The 22,500-nt window shown below is 39.4% G+C and overlaps 1 protein-coding gene across 2 annotated transcripts in view; it reads right to left on the bottom strand.

The window, feature by feature from the left end:
• The window catches only part of LOC115170267 (collagen alpha-2(VI) chain), a 59,825-nt gene that overhangs the window by 16,778 nt on the left and 20,547 nt on the right, over positions 1-22,500 (bottom strand). For both annotated transcript variants that reach the window (XM_029726678.1, XM_029726679.1), the window contains exons 8-23: positions 19,556-19,654; positions 12,755-12,781; positions 12,525-12,650; positions 11,596-11,658; positions 11,430-11,492; positions 11,183-11,236; positions 11,024-11,059; positions 9,803-9,865; positions 9,544-9,669; positions 9,267-9,329; positions 8,686-8,736; positions 6,754-6,915; positions 6,614-6,649; positions 6,385-6,430; positions 572-724; positions 265-359 (exon numbers count right to left, since the gene is read on the bottom strand). In XM_029726678.1, the coding sequence (XP_029582538.1) occupies positions 265-359; positions 572-724; positions 6,385-6,430; positions 6,614-6,649; positions 6,754-6,915; positions 8,686-8,736; positions 9,267-9,329; positions 9,544-9,669; positions 9,803-9,865; positions 11,024-11,059; positions 11,183-11,236; positions 11,430-11,492; positions 11,596-11,658; positions 12,525-12,650; positions 12,755-12,781; positions 19,556-19,654 (1,263 nt within the window). The remainder of the gene's footprint in view (positions 1-264; positions 360-571; positions 725-6,384; positions 6,431-6,613; positions 6,650-6,753; positions 6,916-8,685; positions 8,737-9,266; positions 9,330-9,543; positions 9,670-9,802; positions 9,866-11,023; positions 11,060-11,182; positions 11,237-11,429; positions 11,493-11,595; positions 11,659-12,524; positions 12,651-12,754; positions 12,782-19,555; positions 19,655-22,500) is intronic.

Raw genomic sequence — 22,500 nt, 5'->3', positions numbered from 1 at the left:
GTTGAAGCAACGAATGCTGAGTGTGAATAATGTGACAAAGGTGTACTTTTAATACGAAAGGTAAGGTCTAGGCTCACGCATACAAAGCAAAAAGATGACCGTTTCCAAATGATCTGCGGGACAACAAAAATATTTGAATCCCAAAGTCATATGTCTGACCGGCTCGCCCGCCCGCAGCATGAAAAATGCAGAACTCGCTGCAATGATTTCTGTCGGACCCACAAGGGAATATTGCCCTCTACCTTGAAGCCACAATTCACATACCTTGAAGGCAGACAGGGAGTCAATCTTGGAGTCATTCAGCCTGATGGCCTGGAAGGTTCCACTGTGACTGTACTGGACCACACCCACTCTGGTACCTGCGGGGTTTATGCCGGAGTCACCAGAGAGAAAAACTTATTAACATCCTACACAGTCGGTACTACCAGGAGAAGTTACCTGGGTGATCAACATCTGAATTAACACAGCACAAATAAGCCTATAGTCGTAGTGTGTGTGTGTGTGTGTGTGTGTGTGTGTGTGTGTGTGTGTGTGTGTGTGTGTGTGTGTGTGTGTGTGTGTGTGTGTGTACCTGTCTCTGAGTTGGGGTCCTTGGCCATAGATCCCAGTCTGTTAATGGTGTTGATGACAAAATTCTTCTCCAGAGTAAAGTTGGCGAGACCAACGGACTCTGAGCTGTCAATCACAAACACGATGTCCAGGGCCCCACACCGCTTCTCACAGTCTGCACGGACAACAACACGACAGGGTTATAGGGGTTAGTGGTGCTTAGCGACTACCACTTCTTCTTTGTTCGGCTCACGTTCTGAACACCTCCAAAACAAAGGTAATGTGGTTTGGTAAGAAGAATGCCCCTCTCCCCTACAGGTGTGATTACTACCTCTGAAGGTTTAGAGGTTGAGGTAGTCACCTCATACAAGTACTTGGGAGGATGGCTAGACGATACACTGTCCTTCTCTCAGCACATATCAAAGCTGCAGGCTAAAGTTAAATCTAGACTTGGTTTCCTCTATTGTAATCGCTCCTCTTTCACCCCAGCTGCCAAACTAACCCTGATTCAGATGACCATCCTACCCATGCTAGATTAGGGAGACATAATTTATAGATCGGCAGGTAAGGGTCATGTGTTGCTGCCATGTTGTGTTGCTGTGTTGTGTTGTTGTGCTGCTGCCATGTTGTGTTGCTGCCATGTTGTGCTGCTGCCATGTTGTGTTGCTGCCATGTTGTGTTGCACCCATGTTGTGCTGCTGCCATGTTGTGTTGCTGCCATGTTGTGTTGCTGCCATGTTGTGCTGCTGCCATGTTGTGTTGTTGCCATGTTGTGTTGCTGCCATGTTGTGTTGCTGCCATGTTGTTGTCATGTTGTGTTGCTACCATGTTGTGTTGCTGCCATGTTGTGTTGCTGCCATGTTGTTGTCATGTTGTGTTGCTACCATGTTGTGCTGCTGTGCTGCCATGTTGTGCTGCTGCCATGTTGTGCTGCTGTCATGTTGTGTTGTCATGTTGTGTTGCTGTCTTAGGTCTCTCTTTATGTAGTGTTGTCTCTCTTGTTGTGATGTGTGTTTTGTCCTATATTTATATTGTTTTTATTTTTAATCCCAGTCCCCGCAGGAGACTTTTTGCCTCTTGGTAGGCCATCATTGTAAATAAGAATTTGTTCTTAACCTTCTTGACTAGTTAAATAAAGGTTAAATTAAAATTAAATTAAAATGCCTGCCTCGAACCAAGGATTTACAATACACACAGTTACCGCCGCAAAGTGGAGCGTTAGTGGGATCATGAGGTCAGTGGGGTCGTGAGGTCATCGTGAGGTCAGTGGGGTCGTGAGGTCAGTGGAATCGTGAGGTCAGTGGGATCGTGAGGTCAGTGGAATCGTGAGGTCAGTGGGATCGTGAGGTCAGTGGGGTCGTGAGGTCAGTGGGATCGTGAGGTCATCGTGAGGTCAGTGGGATTGTGAGGTCATCGTGAGGTCAGTGGGATCGTGAGGTCATCGTGAAGTCAGTGGCATCGTGAGGTCAGTGGGATCGTGAGGTCAGTGGGATATTTCTTCTTTAATCTTGGAGTCTGATACTGAACTACCACTGACCAAAATATAAACGCAACATATAAAGTGTTGGTCCCATGTTTCATGAGCTGAAATTAAAGATCCCAGAAATGTTCCATACACACAAAAAACGTATTTCTCTCAAATGTGCACAAATTTGTTTACATCTCTGATAGTGAGCATTTCTCCTTTGCCAAGATAATCCATCCACCTGACAGGTGTGGCATATCAAGAAGCTGATTAAACAGCATGATCATTACACAGGTGCACCTTGTGCTGGGGGCACTAAAAGGCCACTCTAAAATGTGCAGTTGTGTCACACAACACAATGCCACAGATGTCTCAAGTTTTAAGGGAGCGTGCAATTGGCACGCTGACTGCAGGAATGTCCATCAGAGCTTCTGCCAGAGAATTGAGTGTTAATTTCTGTACCATAAGCCTCCAACGTCGCTTTAAAGAATTCGGCCAGTCTCATAACCGCAGACCAATTGTATGGTATCGTGTGGGCGAGCGGTTTGCTGATGTCAACATTATGAACAGAGTGGCCCGTGGTGGAGGTGGGGTTATGGCATGGGCCCCATGGTGGCGGTGGGGTTATGGTATGGGCCTGTGGTGGCGGTGGGGTTATGGTATGGGCCCCATGGTGGCAGTGGGGTTATGGTATGGGCCCCATGGTGGAGGTGGGGTTATGGTATGGGCCCCATGGTGGTGGTGGGGTTATGGTATGGGCCCCATGGTGGAGGTGGGGTTATGGTATGGGCCCCATGGTGGAGGTGGGGTTATGGTATGGGCCCCATGGTGGAGGTGGGGTTATGGTATGGGCCCCATGGTGGAGGTGGGGTTATGGTATGGGCCCCATGGTGGCGGTGGGGTTATGGTATGGGGCAGGCTTTTAAACTACGGACAACGAACACAATTGCATTTTATCTATGGGAATTTGAATGCTCAGAGATACCGTGACGAGATCCTGAGGCCCATTGTCGTGCCATTCATCCGCCGCCCTCACCTCATGTTTCAGCATGATAATGCACAGCCCCATGTCGCAAGGATCTGTACACAATTCCTGGGAGCTAAAATGTGCCAGTTCTTCCATGGCCTGCATACTTACCAGACATGTCACCCATTGAGCAGGTTTGGGATGCTCTGGATCGATGTGTATGACAGCGTGTTCCAGTTCACACCAATATCCAGCAACTTCACACAGCCATTGAAGAGGAGTGGGACAACATTCCACAGGCCACAATCAACAGCCTGATCAACTCTATGTGAAAGAGATGTGTCGCGCTGCATGAGGCAAATGGTGGTCACACCAGATACTAACAGGTTTTCTGATGGACACCCCTACCTTTTCTATTTAGGGTATCTGTGACCAACAGATGCATATTTGTATTCCTAATAATGTGAAATACATAGATTAGGACTTAATTAATTTCAATTGACTGATTTCCTTATATGAACTGTGCACTCAGTAAAATCTTTGACATTGTTGGATGTTGCGTTTATATTTTTGTTCAGTGTAACTTTTCTCCACCTCATCATTCCACCCTGTTAATTCAAGTAATGTGCAAAAGTATATTATGACATTATGATGTTTAACTTCAGTACATGCAGTATATATTGAGATATGATGTTTAACTACAGTACATACAGTGCCTTCAGAAAGTACTAATTCCCCTTGACGTATTCCACATTTAGTTGTGTTAATTCCCCTTGACGTATTCCACATTTAATGGTGTTAATTCCCCTTGACGTATTCCACATTTAGTTGTGTTAATTCCCCTTGACGTATTCCACATTTAGTTGTGTTAATTCCCCTTGACGTATTCCACATTTAGTTGTGTTAATTCCCCTTGACGTATTCCACATTTAGTTGTGTTAATTCCCCTTGACGTATTCCACATTTAGTTGTGTTAATTCCTCTTGACGTATTTCACATTTAGTTGTGTTAATTCCCCTTGACGTATTCCACATTTAGTTGTATTAATTCCCCTTGACGTATTCCACATTTAGTTGTATTAATTCCCCTTGACGTATTCCACATTTAGTTGTATTAATTCCCCTTGACGTATTCCACATATAGTTGTGCTACAGCCTGAGTTAAATATATTTATTCTCACCCATCTACACACAATGCCCCATAATGACAACGTAAAAAACATGTTTTTAGAAATGTTGGCAAATTTATTGAAAATGAAATACAGAAATATCTAATTTACATATGTTTTCACATCCCTGAGTCAATATTTTGTAGAAGCACATTTTGTGGCAATTACAGCTGTAAGTCTTTCTGTGTAAGTCTCTAAGAGCTTTCATTTTCAAGTCTTGCCATAGATTTCCAAGCCGATTTAAGTCAAAACTGTAAGTCGGCCATTCAGGAACATTCCCTGTCTTCTCGGTAAGCAACTCCAGTGTAGATTTGGCCTTGTGTTGTAGATTACTTTCCTGCTGAAAATTGACTTTATCTCCCTGTGTCTGTTGGAAAGCAGACTGAACCAGGTTTTACTCTAGGATTTTGCCTGTGCTTAGCTGTATTCCGTTTCTTTTTATCCTAAAAACCTCCCCAGTCCTTACCTATGACAAGCATACCCACACCATGATGCAGCCACCACCGTACTTGAAAATATGAAGAGTGGTACTCAGTGTTGTGTTGGGTTTTCCCCAAACATAACGCTTTGTATTCAGGACATATATGTAATTTCTTGGACACATTTTTTGAGGTATTAGTAGTACCTTGTTGCAAACAGGATTCATGTTTTGGAATAGTTGAATTCTGTACAGGCTTCACTTTTTTAACTCTGTCATTTAGGTTTGTTTTCTCATATCACAACCATTAAACTCTGTGACTGTTTTAAAATCAGCATTGGCCTCATGGTAAAATTCCCTGAGCGGTTTTCTTTCTCTCCGGCAACTAAGTTAGGAAGGACACCTGTAACTTTGTAGTGACTGGGTGTATTGATACACCAACCAAAGCCTAATTAATTACTTCACCATGCTCAAAGGGATATTCTGCAGTTTTCTTTTTTACACATCTACCAATCGGTGCCCTTCTTTGCGAGACATTGAAAAATCTCCATGGTCTTTGTGGTTGAATCTGTGCTACTCGATTTGAGAGACCATACAGATAATTGTATGTGTGGGGTGCAGCGATGAGGTAGTTATTAAAAAATCATGTTAACCACTATTATTGAGTCCATGCAACTTATTATGCAAAATGTTTACTCCTGAACTCATTTAGGTTTGCCATAACAAAGGCGGTTGAATACTTATTGACTCAAGACATTTCAGCTTTTAATGTTACAATTATTTTTCTACAAACATAATTCCACTTTTGACATTATGGGTTATTGTGTGTAGATCAATGACATAAAATCTCAATTTTAATCAATTTTAAAATTCGGGCTGTAACACAACAAAATGTGGAAAAAGTAAAAGGGGTGTGAATTCTTTCTGAAGGCGCTGTAGTCCATGAGTTCGGTGATGTTTGAAGGTAATTGAAGGGAGTTTTAAACCGAGTGAAAAACTGGTTGGATTTTTTTCCCCCATTATAAGTAATGGATGTTCACTAGGATGCTAATGGTTTACATGTAAGCAAAGTGAACAAAATGGCACCCAAATCTTTGTTTACTTTTTCAACAATATTTTTTTAGCTCCTAATTGGGTTTATTTTATATGAAGAAAAGCTCAGTTAACTTCAGGTAATATATGCACATATACAATGTGAAGATAGAATGTGTTAAACATGTTTATTTGTAAGAAAATAGCATTTAACAGTTCGCTAGCTTTATGCTAACAGAAAAAAAAATGTTTTGCTAAGCGCTAGCTAGCTCTAGGCTATTGTTTCTAGCGTTGTTTAACACAGGCCTCCAGTCGTTTGTAGCTTTATGGAAATTGACACTGCTGGTACACTGAGCTCTCTATAATGTAATGTAAACCTTTATGGTTCAATTTGACGGTTTTACACGACAAATAGCTTTTGTTGTTATACACTAACTTCTATATTGATTGAATAGTCTCAGATTGCACTAGTGATTTGACTGAGAGGTAATTAGCGGATTGTGCGGATGTATGGAGATAGCTTTTTGACCTTGAGGCCTTTATTTTTTTGGAATGTGAATAAATACTAAATACTACAATGCACTTGTAATGACAAAACATGAAAGAAAGTTAAACTACTGTATAATTTAATACATCTTGGAGTCTAACACTGGACACTACTAACTTTTGTCCATCTCGTCACCCTGTTAATTCAGGGACATTATCCGCTGACAAGGTCTCAGTCTGAGGCATGTAACACGTGGATTTCAGGTGTGTGTGTGTGTGTGTGTGTGTGTGTGACTCACCACAGCAGCCACAGGTCTCTCTGATGTAGTTCATGACATCACATTCCTACAATGAAAACATCACATTTCATCACATGACCTTTCTCTGAGAGGGGATGACAAAAGAGTGATGGGGGAATAGAGGATAGAGGGGATAGAGAGGATATAGAGGGATATGGAGGGGATAGAGAGGATATAGAGGGATATGGAGGGGATGGAGGGATGATAAAACAGGGATGGAGGTTCTTACTGTGAGGCCGGGGTCTCCCTCGGGACCTGGATCTCCCTGTAGAGAGAAAGAGATGCTTTCATACACAGATCATAACACACACTCGCACACCGTGTGGAAGCACTGTCTGTGTGTGTGTGCGTGGGTGACTGTGTACGTACGTCTCGTCCACCCACTCCTCTCGGTCCTCTGAATCCAGGTTCTCCCTGAGGCCCTGGTTCTCCCTCCTCTCCAGAGGTTCCCTTTCCACCTGGTCCTCCCTTGGGGCCACAGTCTCCTCTGCCTCCCCTGGGTCCTGGACCGCCCTTCTCCCCACGTTCACCCTGAATACACACAGGGTCAGACAGTGTGTTAGGCTGTTAGGGAGTGTGTGTGTGTGTGTGTGTGTGTGTGTGTGTGTGTGTGTGTGTGTGTGTGTGTGTGTGTGTGTGTGTGTGTGTGTGTGTGTCAGTGAAACATCCTACTCAGTGAATTTCAGAAAAATTAAAAAGTTATGAAATATTAAAGTAATTCTTTTTAGAATAAACTATATATTCAAATATATTCAAATATATTCACCAAATACATAAGTGGGCGAGAGAAGCAGTCTCTGTTTGACCTTGGTGAATTCTGAGATGTCTGAGTTTAACTTCATTGGGGAAACAAACTTTGTGCGCAAACCAAGAGCCACTGGCAAACGTGTGGCGAGCTGTAAACAGACCCAGAGAGCCTCTGGGTGTGAAGAGCTGTAAACAGACCCAGAGAGCCTCTGGGTGTGAAGAGCTGTAAACAGACCCAGAGAGCCTCTGGGTGTGAAGAGCTGTAAACAGACCCAGAGAGCCTCTGGGTGTGAAGAGCTGTAAACAGACCCAGAGAGCCTCTGGGTGTGAAGAGCTGTAAACAGACCCAGAAGAGCCTCTGGGTGTGAAGAGCTGTAAACAGACCCAGAGAGCCTCTGGGTGTGAAGAGCTGTAAACAGACCCAGAGAGCCTCTGGGTGTGAAGAGCTGTAAACAGACCCAGAGAGCCTCTGGGTGGGAAGAGCCGCCCAGGACTTTTACTTTTGATTTAGTTTAATAAAACATGAGTGGGTCCGGACAATAAATCTGTAAAACCCAAACTGTGTGAGCTACAAACTAACATGTCACCAGTATCAAAAGTGGAGATTCTCACGAACATGACAACGTCGGTTGTTTGGCTCTACATCCATAAGCTTTACGGCTGAACTCTGGTGCGGAAGTCCTCATTTCGAAAAGGGTCTTCTCACATAACTGACTGTCCAGACCGAACCGTTGGAGCTACAGACCAATATGTCACCGATATCGAAAAGGGGAAACTCTCACAAACACGAAGGTGTCAGTTATTCTTCTCAAGGAAGCACACAAGCTCCAGGGGAGTCGTCTGAAACGAACCCAGTACTAGGCTGTACAAATTGCAAAGAAGTGCATAGAGGGTCAAATGTGCCAAAAAGTGCTGCAGGTTCTCTGTCCTTCACATCAGAGTGCTGCAGGTTCTCTGTCCTTTACATCAGAGTGCTGCAGGTTCTCTGTCCTTCACATCAGAGTGCTGCAGGTTCTCTGTACTTCACACCGGAGTGCTGCAGGTTCTCTGTCCTTCACATCAGAGTGCTGCAGGTTCTCTGTCCTTCACATCAGAGTGCTGCAGGTTCTCTGTACTTCACATCAGAGTGCTGCAGGTTCTCTGTACTTCACATCAGAGTGCTGCAGGTTCTCTGTCCATCACATCAGAGTGCTGCAGGTTCTCTGTCCTTCACATCAGAGTGCTGCAGGTTCTCTGTACTTCACACCGGAGTGCTGCAGGTTCTCTGTCCTTCACACTAAACATGTTCTGGACTGAAGCCAAGTCTCTGAACACCGCAACCCCTGTTCTGGACTGAAGCCTCTGAACACCCCAACACTGTAAGTAGCCCTCTCATTCCCATTCCTGCTTTGTCATCTCTGTGCGGACCTCGCCTATACTGTGGTTCTCCCATCCTTGTAAATTGTTCAAGTCACCAGCCTCCACTGGTGTGTGTGTGTGTGTGTGTGTGTGTGTGTGTGTGTGTGTGTATGTGTGTGTGTGTGTGTGTGTGTGTGTGTGTGTGTGTGTGTGTACCGTTGGTCCTCTTGGTCCTGGGTAACTGAAGCCAGCTCTTCCCACGTCGCCCTACAGCAGCACAGAAATCAATCGATCAGCACAGAGATCAACCGATCAGCACAGTAAAACAGTCACATTAATGCAGGGTTCCCAAACTCGGTCCTGGGGCCCCCTAGGTGTACATTTTGGTTTTTGATTCAAATGATCAAAGCTTGATGATTAGGTGATCATTTGAATCAGCTGTGTAGTGCCAGGACCAAAACATGTCCCCCTCGAGGTCCCGATAACTGAGTTTGGGAACCTCCTGCATTAAATATGGAGTCAGCCAATGAATGAAGTCAACAGCAATATCAGGTTGACTTCCACAATCATCCTGCTCCTCGTCACATCACTAAGTCTCAGACGAACCACACACACACACACTGAGACAAACACACACTGAGAACTACACACACACACTGAGAACTACACACACACTGAGAACTACACACACACTGAGAACTAAACACACACTGAACCACACACACACTGAGAACTACACACACACTGAGAACTACACACACACTGAGACAAACACACACTGAGAACTACACACAGACCTTTGGTCCTGCCTGGCCCGGGTCTCCTCTCGGTCCAGCATCACCGGGGTCGCCACGGGTACCCTGTTACACAGATAGTGGTTACCATAGCAACGTTATCATGCCATCCCCGTGGTAACTGTAAATTGCCACCATATCACCATAGCACAGTAACATGACCATGTACACACACACACACACACACACACACACACACACACACACACATATACAGGAAGCCATGAACATTAGGAAAGCGTTGTGATGAGACCGGTGAAGGTATAACTCTGTGACCTACGTTCTTCCCTGCCGCTCCTGAAGAGCCTGGAGGTCCGCGTGGACCTGGGAGTCCGTTGTCTCCCTTGGTTCCTTTGTTTCCTACTTCACCTGGTAGTCCTCTCAGCCCCTCAGGTCCTGCCTCGCCCTGAAACACAGGAGGACAATACAGACAGGTAGGGTGTGTTTGAGCGAGTGAAAGTGTGTGTGTGTATGTGTGTGTGCGTGTGAGAGCAAGTGTGTGTGTGTGTGTGTGTGTGTGAGCGAATGTTGTGTCATACCTTGTCTCCTTTATCTCCGTCTGGTCCCTGATTCCCTTTCGACCCAAAGTCTCCTCTTCTCCCCTACAACACAACAACCCAACAACCGTTAGACAACACAACAACCCAACAACCGTTAGACAACACAACAACCCAACAACCGTTAGACAACACAACAACACAACAACACAACAACACAACAACCGTTAGACAACACAACAACACAACAACACAACAACACAACAACCCAACAACCGTTAGACAACACAACAACACAACAACCCAACAACCCAACAACTGTTAGACAACACAACAACCCAACAACCGTTAGACAACACAACAACACAACAACACAACAACACAACAACCCAACAACCGTTAGACAACACAACAACACAACAACCATTAGACAACACAACAACACAACAACACAACAACACAACAACCGTTAGACAACACAACAACACAACAACCATTAGACAACACAACAACACAACAACCATTAGACAACACAACAACACAACAACCATTAGACAACACAACAACACAACAACCATTAGACAACACAACAACACAACAACACAACAACACAACAACCATTAGACAACACAACAACACAACAACCATTAGACAACACAACAACACAACAACCATTAGACAACACAACAACACAACAACCGTTAGACAACACAACAACACAACAACCATTAGAGACAGAAACAATTACCCAACAACCGTTAGACAACAGAACAACACAACAACCGTTAGACAACACAACAACACAACAACCGTTAGACAACACAACAACACAACAACCCAACAACCGTTAGACAACACAACAACACAACAACCGTTAGACAACACAACAACACAACAACCGTTAGACAACACAACAACCCAACAACCATTAGACAACACAACAACACAACAACCGTTAGACAACACAACAACCCAACAACCATTAGACAACACAACAACACAACAACCATTAGACAACACAACAACACAACAACCAGTAGACAACACAACAACACAACAACACAACAACCATTAGACAACACAACAACACAACAACACAACAACCGTTAGACAACACAACTGGACAAACATTACACGAATCCATTAGAGACAGAAACCATTAGACTATGCTACAACATACAGACAGTATTGAGACACAGAGCTAGTTTCCCCCCCTAGAACATGTTGACTGTGAAAGTCGTGCAGAGCTTCAGAGGGTCTCACCAGTTCTCCCTTGTCTCCTGGGCCACCAATAGCTCCCTAGAAGAGATAAACAAATTATTATATAACATCATTTTTTGGTTTAAAAAATGCAATTCTACAGTATTCTACATTATTGGGCCAGGTAGAGTGTTATAGTATGTGTGGAGTAGAGCTTCTTACTGGTGTCCCTTTGGCTCCAGGGAAGCCAGGCGAGCCGGGACTCCCTCTCTCACCCTGATGAAGAGGAAGACAACAGAGTTATTTACCCTTTAACCTTTAACCTTTCTATCAGGCCCCTAGCCTAACGACCAGAGAGGAGCAGTGAAGAGCAACAGAGGTCTGATCACTCTGATGTCAGAGCACAGCTGTATGGAACGCTGGGATGTAGGAAGTAACATCGTATCATGCGCAGTGACTTCCTGTTTACCTTAGGTCCAGCGTCTCCCAACGGGCCGAGGGGGCCTGTGTTTCCTGGTCGACCGGGATCTCCCTGGAGACACAAACACGATGATTGCATAACTACGGTCCGAGCAGCAAAAACGAGGTGCGTTGTAAATGTATTATTACAATTCTGTTTGATCTCAATCGCGTACCTTCTCTCCACCTGTTCCAGGAAGTCCACCGTCGCCCGCGTCTCCTGAGTGACCATCAGGACCCTGTTGGCAGACACACACACACACACACACGCACACGCACACACACACACACACACACACACACACACACACACACACACACACACACACACACACACACACACACACACACACACATATTTATAACACACACACACATATTTATAACACACACACACATATTTATAACACACACACATTTATAACACACACACACACACACATTTATAACACACACACACACACACACATATTTATAACACACACACACACACATATTTATAACACACACATATTTATAACACACACATATTTATAACACACACACACACATTTATAACACACACACACACACACACACACTGGGAAAATAATGGTCAATGTACATTCATTTCAACCAGATTTCAACCACAAATCAACAACATGATTTCAAGGGTTGGTTTACTTGAAGAAGAATTCACGGTTGTTGAGAACTCAATTAAACATCAAGCCAATAGTGTTGCTAGTATTAGTAACATATAATAGATGTGTTGATCTAGTCAGGTTTCTCAGGTCATACCCTGTCTCCTGGATCTAGTCAGGTTTCTCAGGTCATACCCTGTCTCCTGGATCTAGTCAGGTTTCTCAGAACATCTCCTGGATCTAGTCAGGTTTCTCAGAACATACCCTGTCTCCTGGATCTAGTCAGGTTTCTCAGAACATCTCCTGGATCTAGTCAGGTTTCTCAGAACTTACCCTGTCTCCTGGATCTAGTCAGGTTTCTCAGAACATACCCTGTCTCCTGGATCTAGTCAGGTTTCTCAGAACATACCCTGTCTCCTGGATCTAGTCAGGTGTCTCAGAACATACCCTGTCTCCTGGATCTAGTCAGGTTTCTCAGAACATACCCTGTCTCCTGGATCTCCTTTGCAGCCGGGAGCGCCGATGCGTCCGATCTTTCCCTTCTGTCCGTCTGTCCCGTTGCGTCCAGCGAGGCCGGCCACACCCTTCATCCCCTCAGCTCCGATCTCCCCCTGAAAACATCACACGCTCAGCAGTAATACACAATCTACCTCGAGTCCTGTGCTGACCAGATATGATAATCAATAATTAATACCTAATGAAATATTGATCTCACCTTTTCCCCCTCCAGACCGATTTCACCCTATAAGAGCAGAAAACAGAACAACAGCCTTTAGGGAAACAACACGCAGTATTACTGGTCACTACATATAAAGACATTATTACTGGTATTACTGGTATTACTGGTCACTATATATAAAGACATTATTACTGGTATTACTGGTATTACTGGTCACTATATATAAAGACATTATTACTGGTATTACTGGTGTTACTGGTCACTATATATAAAGACATTATTACTGGTATTACTGGTATTACTGGTCACTATATATAAAGACATTATTACTGGTATTACTGGTCACTATATATAAAGACATTATTACTGGTATTACTGGTCACTACATATAAAGACATTATTACTGGTATTACTGGTATTACTGGTATTACTGGTCACTACATATAAAGACATTATTACTGGTATTACTGGTATTACTGGTCACTACATATAAAGACATTATTACTGGTATTACTGGTATTACTGGTCACTATATATAAAGACATTATTACTGGTATTACTGGTCACTATATATAAAGACATTATTACTAGTATTACTGGTCACTACATATAAAGACATTATTACTGGTATTACTGGTATTACTGGTATTACTGGTCACTATATATAAAGACATTATTACTGGTACTACTGGTATTACTGGTATTACTGGTCACTATATATAAAGACATTATTACTAGTATTACTGGTCACTACATATAAAGACATTATTACTGGTATTACTGGTATTACTGGTATTACTGGTCACTATATATAAAGACATTATTACTGTTATTACTGGTCACTATATATAAAAACATTATTACTGGTATTACTGGTATTACTGGTATTACTGGTCACTATATATAAAGACATTATTACTGGTATTACTGGTATTACTAGTCACTATATATAAAGACATTATTACTAGTATTACTAGTCACTATATATAAAGACATTATTACTGGTATTACTGGTATTACTGGTATTACTGGTCACTATATATAAAGACATTATTACTGGTATTACTGGTATTACTGGTCACTATATATAAAGACATTATTACTGGTATTACTGGTCACTATATATAAAGACATTATTACTGGTATTACTGGTCACTATATATAAAGACATTATTACTGGTATTACTGGTATTACTGGTATTACTAGTCACTATATATAAAGACATAATTACTGGTATTACTGGTATTACTGGTCACTATATATAAAGACATTATTACTGGTATTACTGGTATTACTGGTCACTATATATAAATACATTATTACTGGTATTACTGGTATTACTGGTATTACTGGTCACTATATATAAAGACATTATTACTGGTATTACTGGTCACTACATATAAAGACATTATTACTGGTATTACTGGTATTACTGGTCACTACATATAAAGTCATTATTACTGGTATTACTGGTCACTACATATAAAGACATTATTACTGGTATTACTGGTCACTAAATATAAAGAGATTATTACTGGTATTACTGGTATTACTGGTCACTACATATAAATACATTATTACTGGTATTACTGGTCACTATATATAAAGACATTATTACTGGTATTACTAGTATTACTGGTATTACTGGTCACTACATATAAATACATTATTACTGGTATTACTAGTCACTATATATAAAGACATTATTACTGGTATTACTAGTATTACTGGTATTACTGGTCACTATATATAAAGACATTATTACTGGTATTACTGGTATTACTGGTCACTACATATAAAGACATTATTACTGGTCACTATATATAAAGACATTATTACTGGTATTACTGGTCACTACATATAAAGACATTATTACTGGTATTAATGGTATTACTGGTCACTATATATAAATACATTATTACTGGTATTACTGGTCACTATATATAAAGACATTATTACTAGTATTACTGGTATTTCTGGTCACTATATATAAAGACATTATTACTGGTATTACTGGTATTACTGGTCACTATATATAAAGACATTATTACTGGTATTACTGGTATTACTGGTCACTATATATAAAGACATTATTACTGGTATTACTGGTCACTATATATAAAGACATTATTACTGGTATTACTGGTATTACTGGTCACTATATATAAAGACATTATTACTAGTGTTACTGGTCACTATATATAAAGACATTATTACTGGTATTACTGGTATTACTGGTCACTATATATAAAGACATTATTACTGGTATTACTGGTCACTATATATAAAGACATTATTACTGGTATTACTGGTCACTACATATAAAGACATTATTACTGGTATTACTGGTCACTACATATAAAGACATTATTACTGGTATTACTGGTATTACTGGTATTACTGGTATTACTGGTCACTATATATAAAGACATTATTACTGGTATTACTGGTATTACTGGTCACTACATATAAAGACATTATTACTGGTATTACTGGTATTACTGGTCACTATATATAAAGACATTATTACTGGTATTACTGGTCACTATATATAAAGACATTATTACTGGTATTACTGGTATTACTGGTCACTACATATAAAGACATTATTACTGGTATTACTGGTATTACTGGTCACTACATAAAAAACATTATTACTGGTATTACTGGTATTACTGGTCACTACATATAAATACATTATTACTGGTATTACTGGTCACTATATATAAAGAGATTATTACTGGTTTTACTAGTATTACTGGTCACTATATATAAAGACATTATTACCGGTATTACTGGTCACTATATATAAAGACATTATTACTGGTATTACTGGTATTACTGGTCACTATATATAAAGACATTATTACTGGTATTACTGGTCAGTAAATATAAAGAGATTATTACTGGTATTACTGGTCACTATATATAAAGAGATTATTACTGGTATTACTGGTATTACTGGTCACTATATATAAAGACATTATTACTAGTATTACTGGTCACTATATATAAAGACATTATTACTGGTATTACTGGTCACTACATATAAAGACATTATTACTGGTATTACTGGTATTACTGGTCACTAAATATAAAGACATTATTACTGGTATTACTGGTCACTAAATAGAAAGAGATTATTACTGGTATTACTGGTATTACTGGTCACTACATATAAATACATTATTACTGGTATTACTGGTCACTATATATAAAGACATTATTACTGGTATTACTAGTATTACTGGTATTACTGGTCACTACATATAAATACATTATTACTGGTATTACTAGTCACTATATATAAAGACATTATTACTGGTATTACTAGTATTACTGGTATTACTGGTCACTATATATAAAGACATTATTACTGGTATTACTGGTATTACTGGTCACTACATATAAAGACATTATTACTGGTATTACTGGTATTGCTGTTCACTATATATAAATACATTATTACTGGTATTACTGGTCACTACATATAAAGTCATTATTACTGGTATTACTGGTATTACTGGTCACTCTATATAAAGACATTATTACTAGTATTACTGGTCACTATATATAAAGACATTATTACTAGTATTACTGGTATTACTGGTCACTATATATAAAGACATTATTACTGGTATTACTGGTATTACTGGTCACTATATATTAAGCCATTATTACTGGTATTACTGGTATTACTGGTCACTATATATAAAGACATTATTACTGGTATTACTGGTCACTATATATAAAGACATTATTACTAGTATTACTGGTCACTATATATAAAGACATTATTACTAGTATTACTGGTCACTATATAAAGACATTATTACTGGTATTACTGGTATTACTGGTCACTATATATAAAGACATTATTACTAGTATTACTGGTCACTATATATAAAGACATTATTACTGGTATTACTGGTATTACTGGTCACTATATATAAAGACATTATTACTGGTATTACTGGTCACTATATATAAAGACATTATTACTGGTATTACTGGTCACTACATATAAAGACATTATTACTGGTATTACTGGTCACTAAATATAAATACATTATTACTGGTATTACTGGTCACTATATATAAAGACATTATTACTGGTATTACTAGTATTGCTGGTATTACTGGTCACTACATATAAATACATTATTACTGGTATTACTAGTCACTATATATAAAGACATTATTACTGGTATTACTAGTATTACTGGTATTACTGGTCACTACATACAAAGACATTATTACTGGTATTACTGGTATTACTGTTCACTATATATAAAGACATTATTACTGGTATTACTGGTCACTACATATAAAGTCATTATTACTGGTATTACTGGTATTACTGGTCACTCTATATAAAGACATTATTACTAGTATTACTGGTAACTATATATAAAGACATTATTACTAGTATTACTGGTATTACTGGTCACTATATATAAAGACATTATTACTGGTATTACTGGTATTACTGGTCACTATATATTAAGCCATTATTACTGGTATTACTGGTATTACTGGTCACTATATATAAAGACATTATTACTGGTATTACTGGTCACTATATATAAAGACATTATTACTAGTATTACTGGTCACTATATATAAAGACATTATTACTAGTATTACTGGTCACTATATAAAGACATTATTACTGGTATTACTGGTATTACTGGTCACTATATATAAAGACATTATTACTAGTATTACTGGTCACTATATATAAAGACATTATTACTGGTATTACTGGTATTACTGGTCACTATATATAAAGACATTATTACTGGTATTACTGGTCACTATATATAAAGACATTATTACTGGTATTACTGGTCACTACATATAAAGACATTATTACTGGTATTACTGGTCACTAAATATAAAGAGATTATTACTGGTATTACTGGTATTACTGGTCACTACATATAAATACATTATTACTGGTATTACTGGTCACTATATATAAAGACATTATTACTGGTATTACTAGTATTACTGGTATTACTGGTCACTACATATAAATACATTATTACTGGTATTACTAGTCACTATATATAAAGACATTATTACTGGTATTACTAGTATTACTGGTATTACTGGTCACTATATATAAAGACATTATTACTGGTATTACTGGTATTACTGGTCACTACATATAAAGACATTATTACTGGTATTACTGGTATTACTGTTCACTATATATAAAGACATTATTACTGGTATTACTGGTCACTACATATAAAGACATTATTACTGGTATTACTGGTATTACTGGTCACTCTATATAAAGACATTATTACTAGTATTACTGGTCACTATATATAAAGCCATTATTACTAGTATTACTGGTATTACTGGTCACTATATATAAAGACATTATTACTGGTATTACTGGTATTACTGGTCACTATATATTAAGCCATTATTACTGGTATTACTGGTATTACTGGTCACTATATATAAAGACATTATTACTGGTATTACTGGTCACTATATATAAAGACATTATTACTAGTATTACTGGTCACTATATATAAAGACATTATTACTAGTATTACTGGTCACTATATAAAGACATTATTACTGGTATTACTGGTATTACTGGTCACTATATATAAAGACATTATTACTAGTATTACTGGTCACTATATATAAAGACATTATTACTGGTATTACTGGTATTACTGGTCACTATATATAAAGACATTATTACTGGTATTACTAGTCACTATATATAAAGACATTATTACTGGTATTACTGGTCACTACATATAAAGACATTATTACTGGTATTACTGGTCACTACATAAAAAACATTATTACTGGTATTACTGGTATTACTGGTCACTACATATAAATACATTATTACTGGTATTACTGGTCACTATATATAAAGACATTATTACTGGTATTACTGGTCACTATATATAAAGACATTATTACTGGTATTACTGGTCACTAAATATAAAGAGATTATTACTGGTATTACTGGTCACTATATATAAAGAGATTATTACTGGTATTACTGGTATTACTGGTATTACTGGTCACTATATATAAAGACATTATTACTAGTATTACTGGTCACTATATATAAAGACATTATTACTGGTATTACTGGTATTACTGGTATTACTGGTCACTATATATAAATACATTATTACAGGTATTACTGGTATTACTGGTCACTACATATAAAGAGATTATTACTGGTATTACTGGTCACTATATATAAAGACATTATTACTGGAATTACTGGTATTACTGGTATTACTGGTCACTACATATAAAGACATTATTACTGGTATTACTGGTATTACTGGTCACTATATATAAAGACATTATTACTGGTCACTATATATAAAGACATTATTACTGGTATTACTGGTCACCATATATAAAGACATTATTACTTGTATTACTAGTATTACTAGTCACTATATATAAAGACATTATTACTGGTATTACTGGTATTACTGGTCACTACATATAAATACATTATTACTGGTATTACTGGTCACTATATATAAAGACATTATTACTGGTATTACTGGTATTACTGGTATTACTGGTCACTGTATATAAAGACATTATTACTGGTATTACTGGTATTACTGGTATTACTGGTCACTATATATAAAGACATTATTACTGGTATTACTGGTATTACTGGTCACTATATATAAAGACATTATTACTGGTATTACTGGTCACTATATATAAAGACATTATTACTGGTATTACTGGTATTACTGGTCACTATATATAAAGACATTATTACTGGTAGTGTGTGTGATTGGGAGGAGCATGAGACTTGCCTTGACTCCTGGTTGACCAATGGGACCCTCGATGCCGGGGTCGCCCTGTCTTCCTCTATCTCCTTTAAAACCGGCGTTGCCATTGTCTCCTTTGATCCCCTGTAACACATAACAGATATTAGTGACCTGCTACCTGTCTGGAACTTGTAAACTGTCGAAAACAGATCCTAATCTGATCCAAATGGTTGCATATCAGGCCTAACGGGGTTACTTTCGCATTAACATGCATTCGAAACAGGACGTTTAGGAGGTTATTCAAATGAGCTGTCATCACTGCAGTTTACAGCCCTAAACAATAGTAGTAGTCACTTGATAGCAATAATAAATTATTCCCCATTGCACTGTGTTGTAGCCTAGGTAGAATAATGTTATTGTCTAAAAACTAAACGTAGGCCTAATCAATAGTGGAGCTTTGCGTGCCCAGTGACTTTGTGGGCTATACTCGGCCTTGTCTCAGGATGGTAAGTTAGTGGTTGAAGATATCCCTCTAGTGGTGTGGGGGCTGTGCTTTGGCGAAGTGGGTGGTCCCGTGTGGCTCAGTTGGTAGAGCATGGTGTTTGCAACGCCAGGGTTGTGGGTTCGATTCCCACGGGGGACCAGTTCGGGGAAAAACATTTTTTTATGAAATGTATGCATTCACTACTGTAAGTCAGTAGACTACTGGTAATGTTACCATGACTACGTTCAGTTGAAAAACGTTCTGGAACATTGCAGATAGAAACCCATGAATAGAGCCACGTTATTCAACATTTCCGAACATTCCAAAACATTGCATCCTGCTGAATGTACCCCAGATTGTTAGCTCTAGCTAGCTAATGAGGTAACATGACTGAACAAGGTGTAGCCTAAACAAATGGTTAGCGGTCCGGTAGCCCCGATATTATGGGTCATATATTTTTCAACGTTAATGAATCAAGCCATTTTCTCTGAGAGAAAAGAGGGAGACTTGGTTATGAAAACAGTGGGGAAAGTGCGAGGGTTGAGCGACACTACAAATTCAAAAGCTTGTCTATACTCATAACTAGACTGTCGTTTTACTATTCAACGTAATGCTGTTATTGTTTGTAATTGAATAAAGCAGCTTGTGTTTCTTAACCAGGCAAAAGGTAGAAGGCTGGTGGTGACTGGTTAGCTATGGCAGAGATCTCTATATAATGATGAGATGCTCATGTCTCTGCCCTAACAATGGGAGTCAGCCTAAAGGCGAGAAGGCAGGTGACAAGCTAAACATAGAAACGCATTGGGCTAATTTTGGACACATTTTGGCGAGAGTGAAATCTCTCGCTTCGTTTCTTCCTCTCTGGCTACGGGGAAGCAAGAGAGAGGTATAAATCGGAGGCGGAGCCTGTCTCTGCCCTCAATCACCAGCTGATGTGCTGCTTATATTAATTATCACTGAAAAAACTCTCAATCTCTCCAAAAACTCTCAATCTCTCCAAAAACTCTCAATCTCTCCAAAAACTCTTTGTAATGATCTGGGCGTCGTGGGTGCGGAGTCAGGCGCAGGAAGCAGAAAAGTTCAATGCAGTGCTCTTTATTACGCACAGGAAACGAATAATCGCCCAAAATACCGGGCGCAGAAAATTCAACGTCCCAAAAAAAAACATCCACTACACAGCATGACGTGGAACAATCTCAATCAAGCCCGCACACAGAACAGGCAGGCATACGGGTTTAAATAGCCCAGATAACAAGCCTAATCAAACACAGGTGCAACTAATAAGGCAAAACCAACAGAAAAGGAAAAAAAGGGATCGGTGGCAGCTGGTAGACCGGAGACGACGGCCTGCCGAGCGCCGCCCCAAACAGGGAGAGGAGCCACCCTCGGTAGGAGTCGTGACACTCTTGTCCAGTCCATTTAGTAGTCAGATTTTAATCACAGACATAATTTCCTCTCGTCTCGTTTTAGTCAACTGATATAAAAAATCATTTTAATTTAGTTATAGTTTTTTCCTCGGTCTATTTAGTCAGTTATAGTCTAGACAAGTGACACTGAAAAAAAGGTGTTTGACGAATGTTTTAGTCACTATTTTAACACGGAACTATGACAATAAACACACCTTGAATCAGTGGATGTTCTGTAATCCCACATTATTAATAGGGCTACAGGGTGCAGTAGGACAGTCTGTAATCCCACATTATTATTACAGAGTGCAGTAGGACAGTCTGTAATCCCACATTATTAATAGGTCTACAGGGTGCAGTAGGACAGTCTGTAATCCCACATTATTAATAGGCCTACAGGGTGCAGTAGGATGGTCTGTAATCCCACATTATTAATAGGTCTACAGGGTGCAGTAGGACAGTCTGTAATCCCACATTATTAATAGGCCTACAGGGTGCAGTAGGGCGGTCTGTAATCCCACATTATTAATAGGTCTACAGGGTGCAGTAGGACGGTCTATAATCCCACATTATTAATAGGTCTACAGGGTGCAGTAGGACGGTCTGTAATCCCACATTATTAATAGGTCTACAGGGTGCAGTAGTACCGTCTGTAATCCCACATTATTAATAGGCCTACAGGGTGCAGTAGGACAGTCTGTAATCCCACATTATTAATACAGGGTGCAGTAGGACCGTCTGTAATACAACATTATTAATAGGCCTTCAGGGTGCAGTAGGACGGTCTGTAATCCCACATTATTAATAGGCCTACAGGGTGCAGTAGGACGGTCTATAATCCCACATTATTAATAGACCTACAGGGTGCAGTAGGACAGTCTGTAATCCCACATTATTAATAGGCCTACAGGGTGCAGTAGGACGGTCTATAATCCCATATTATTAATAGGCCTACAGGGTGCAGTAGGACGGTCTGTAATCCCACATTATTAATAGGTCTACAGGGTGCAGTAGGACGGTCTATAATCCCACATTATTAATAGGCCTACAGGGTGCAGTAGGACGGTCTGTAATCCCACATTATTAATAGGCCTACAGGG

This window comes from Salmo trutta, chromosome 31, assembly GCF_901001165.1.
Source record: "Salmo trutta chromosome 31, fSalTru1.1, whole genome shotgun sequence".
NCBI lineage: Eukaryota > Metazoa > Chordata > Actinopteri > Salmoniformes > Salmonidae > Salmo > Salmo trutta.
Note: the sequence above shows the minus strand (reverse complement) of the source record. Positions and strands in the feature narration are given on the sequence as shown.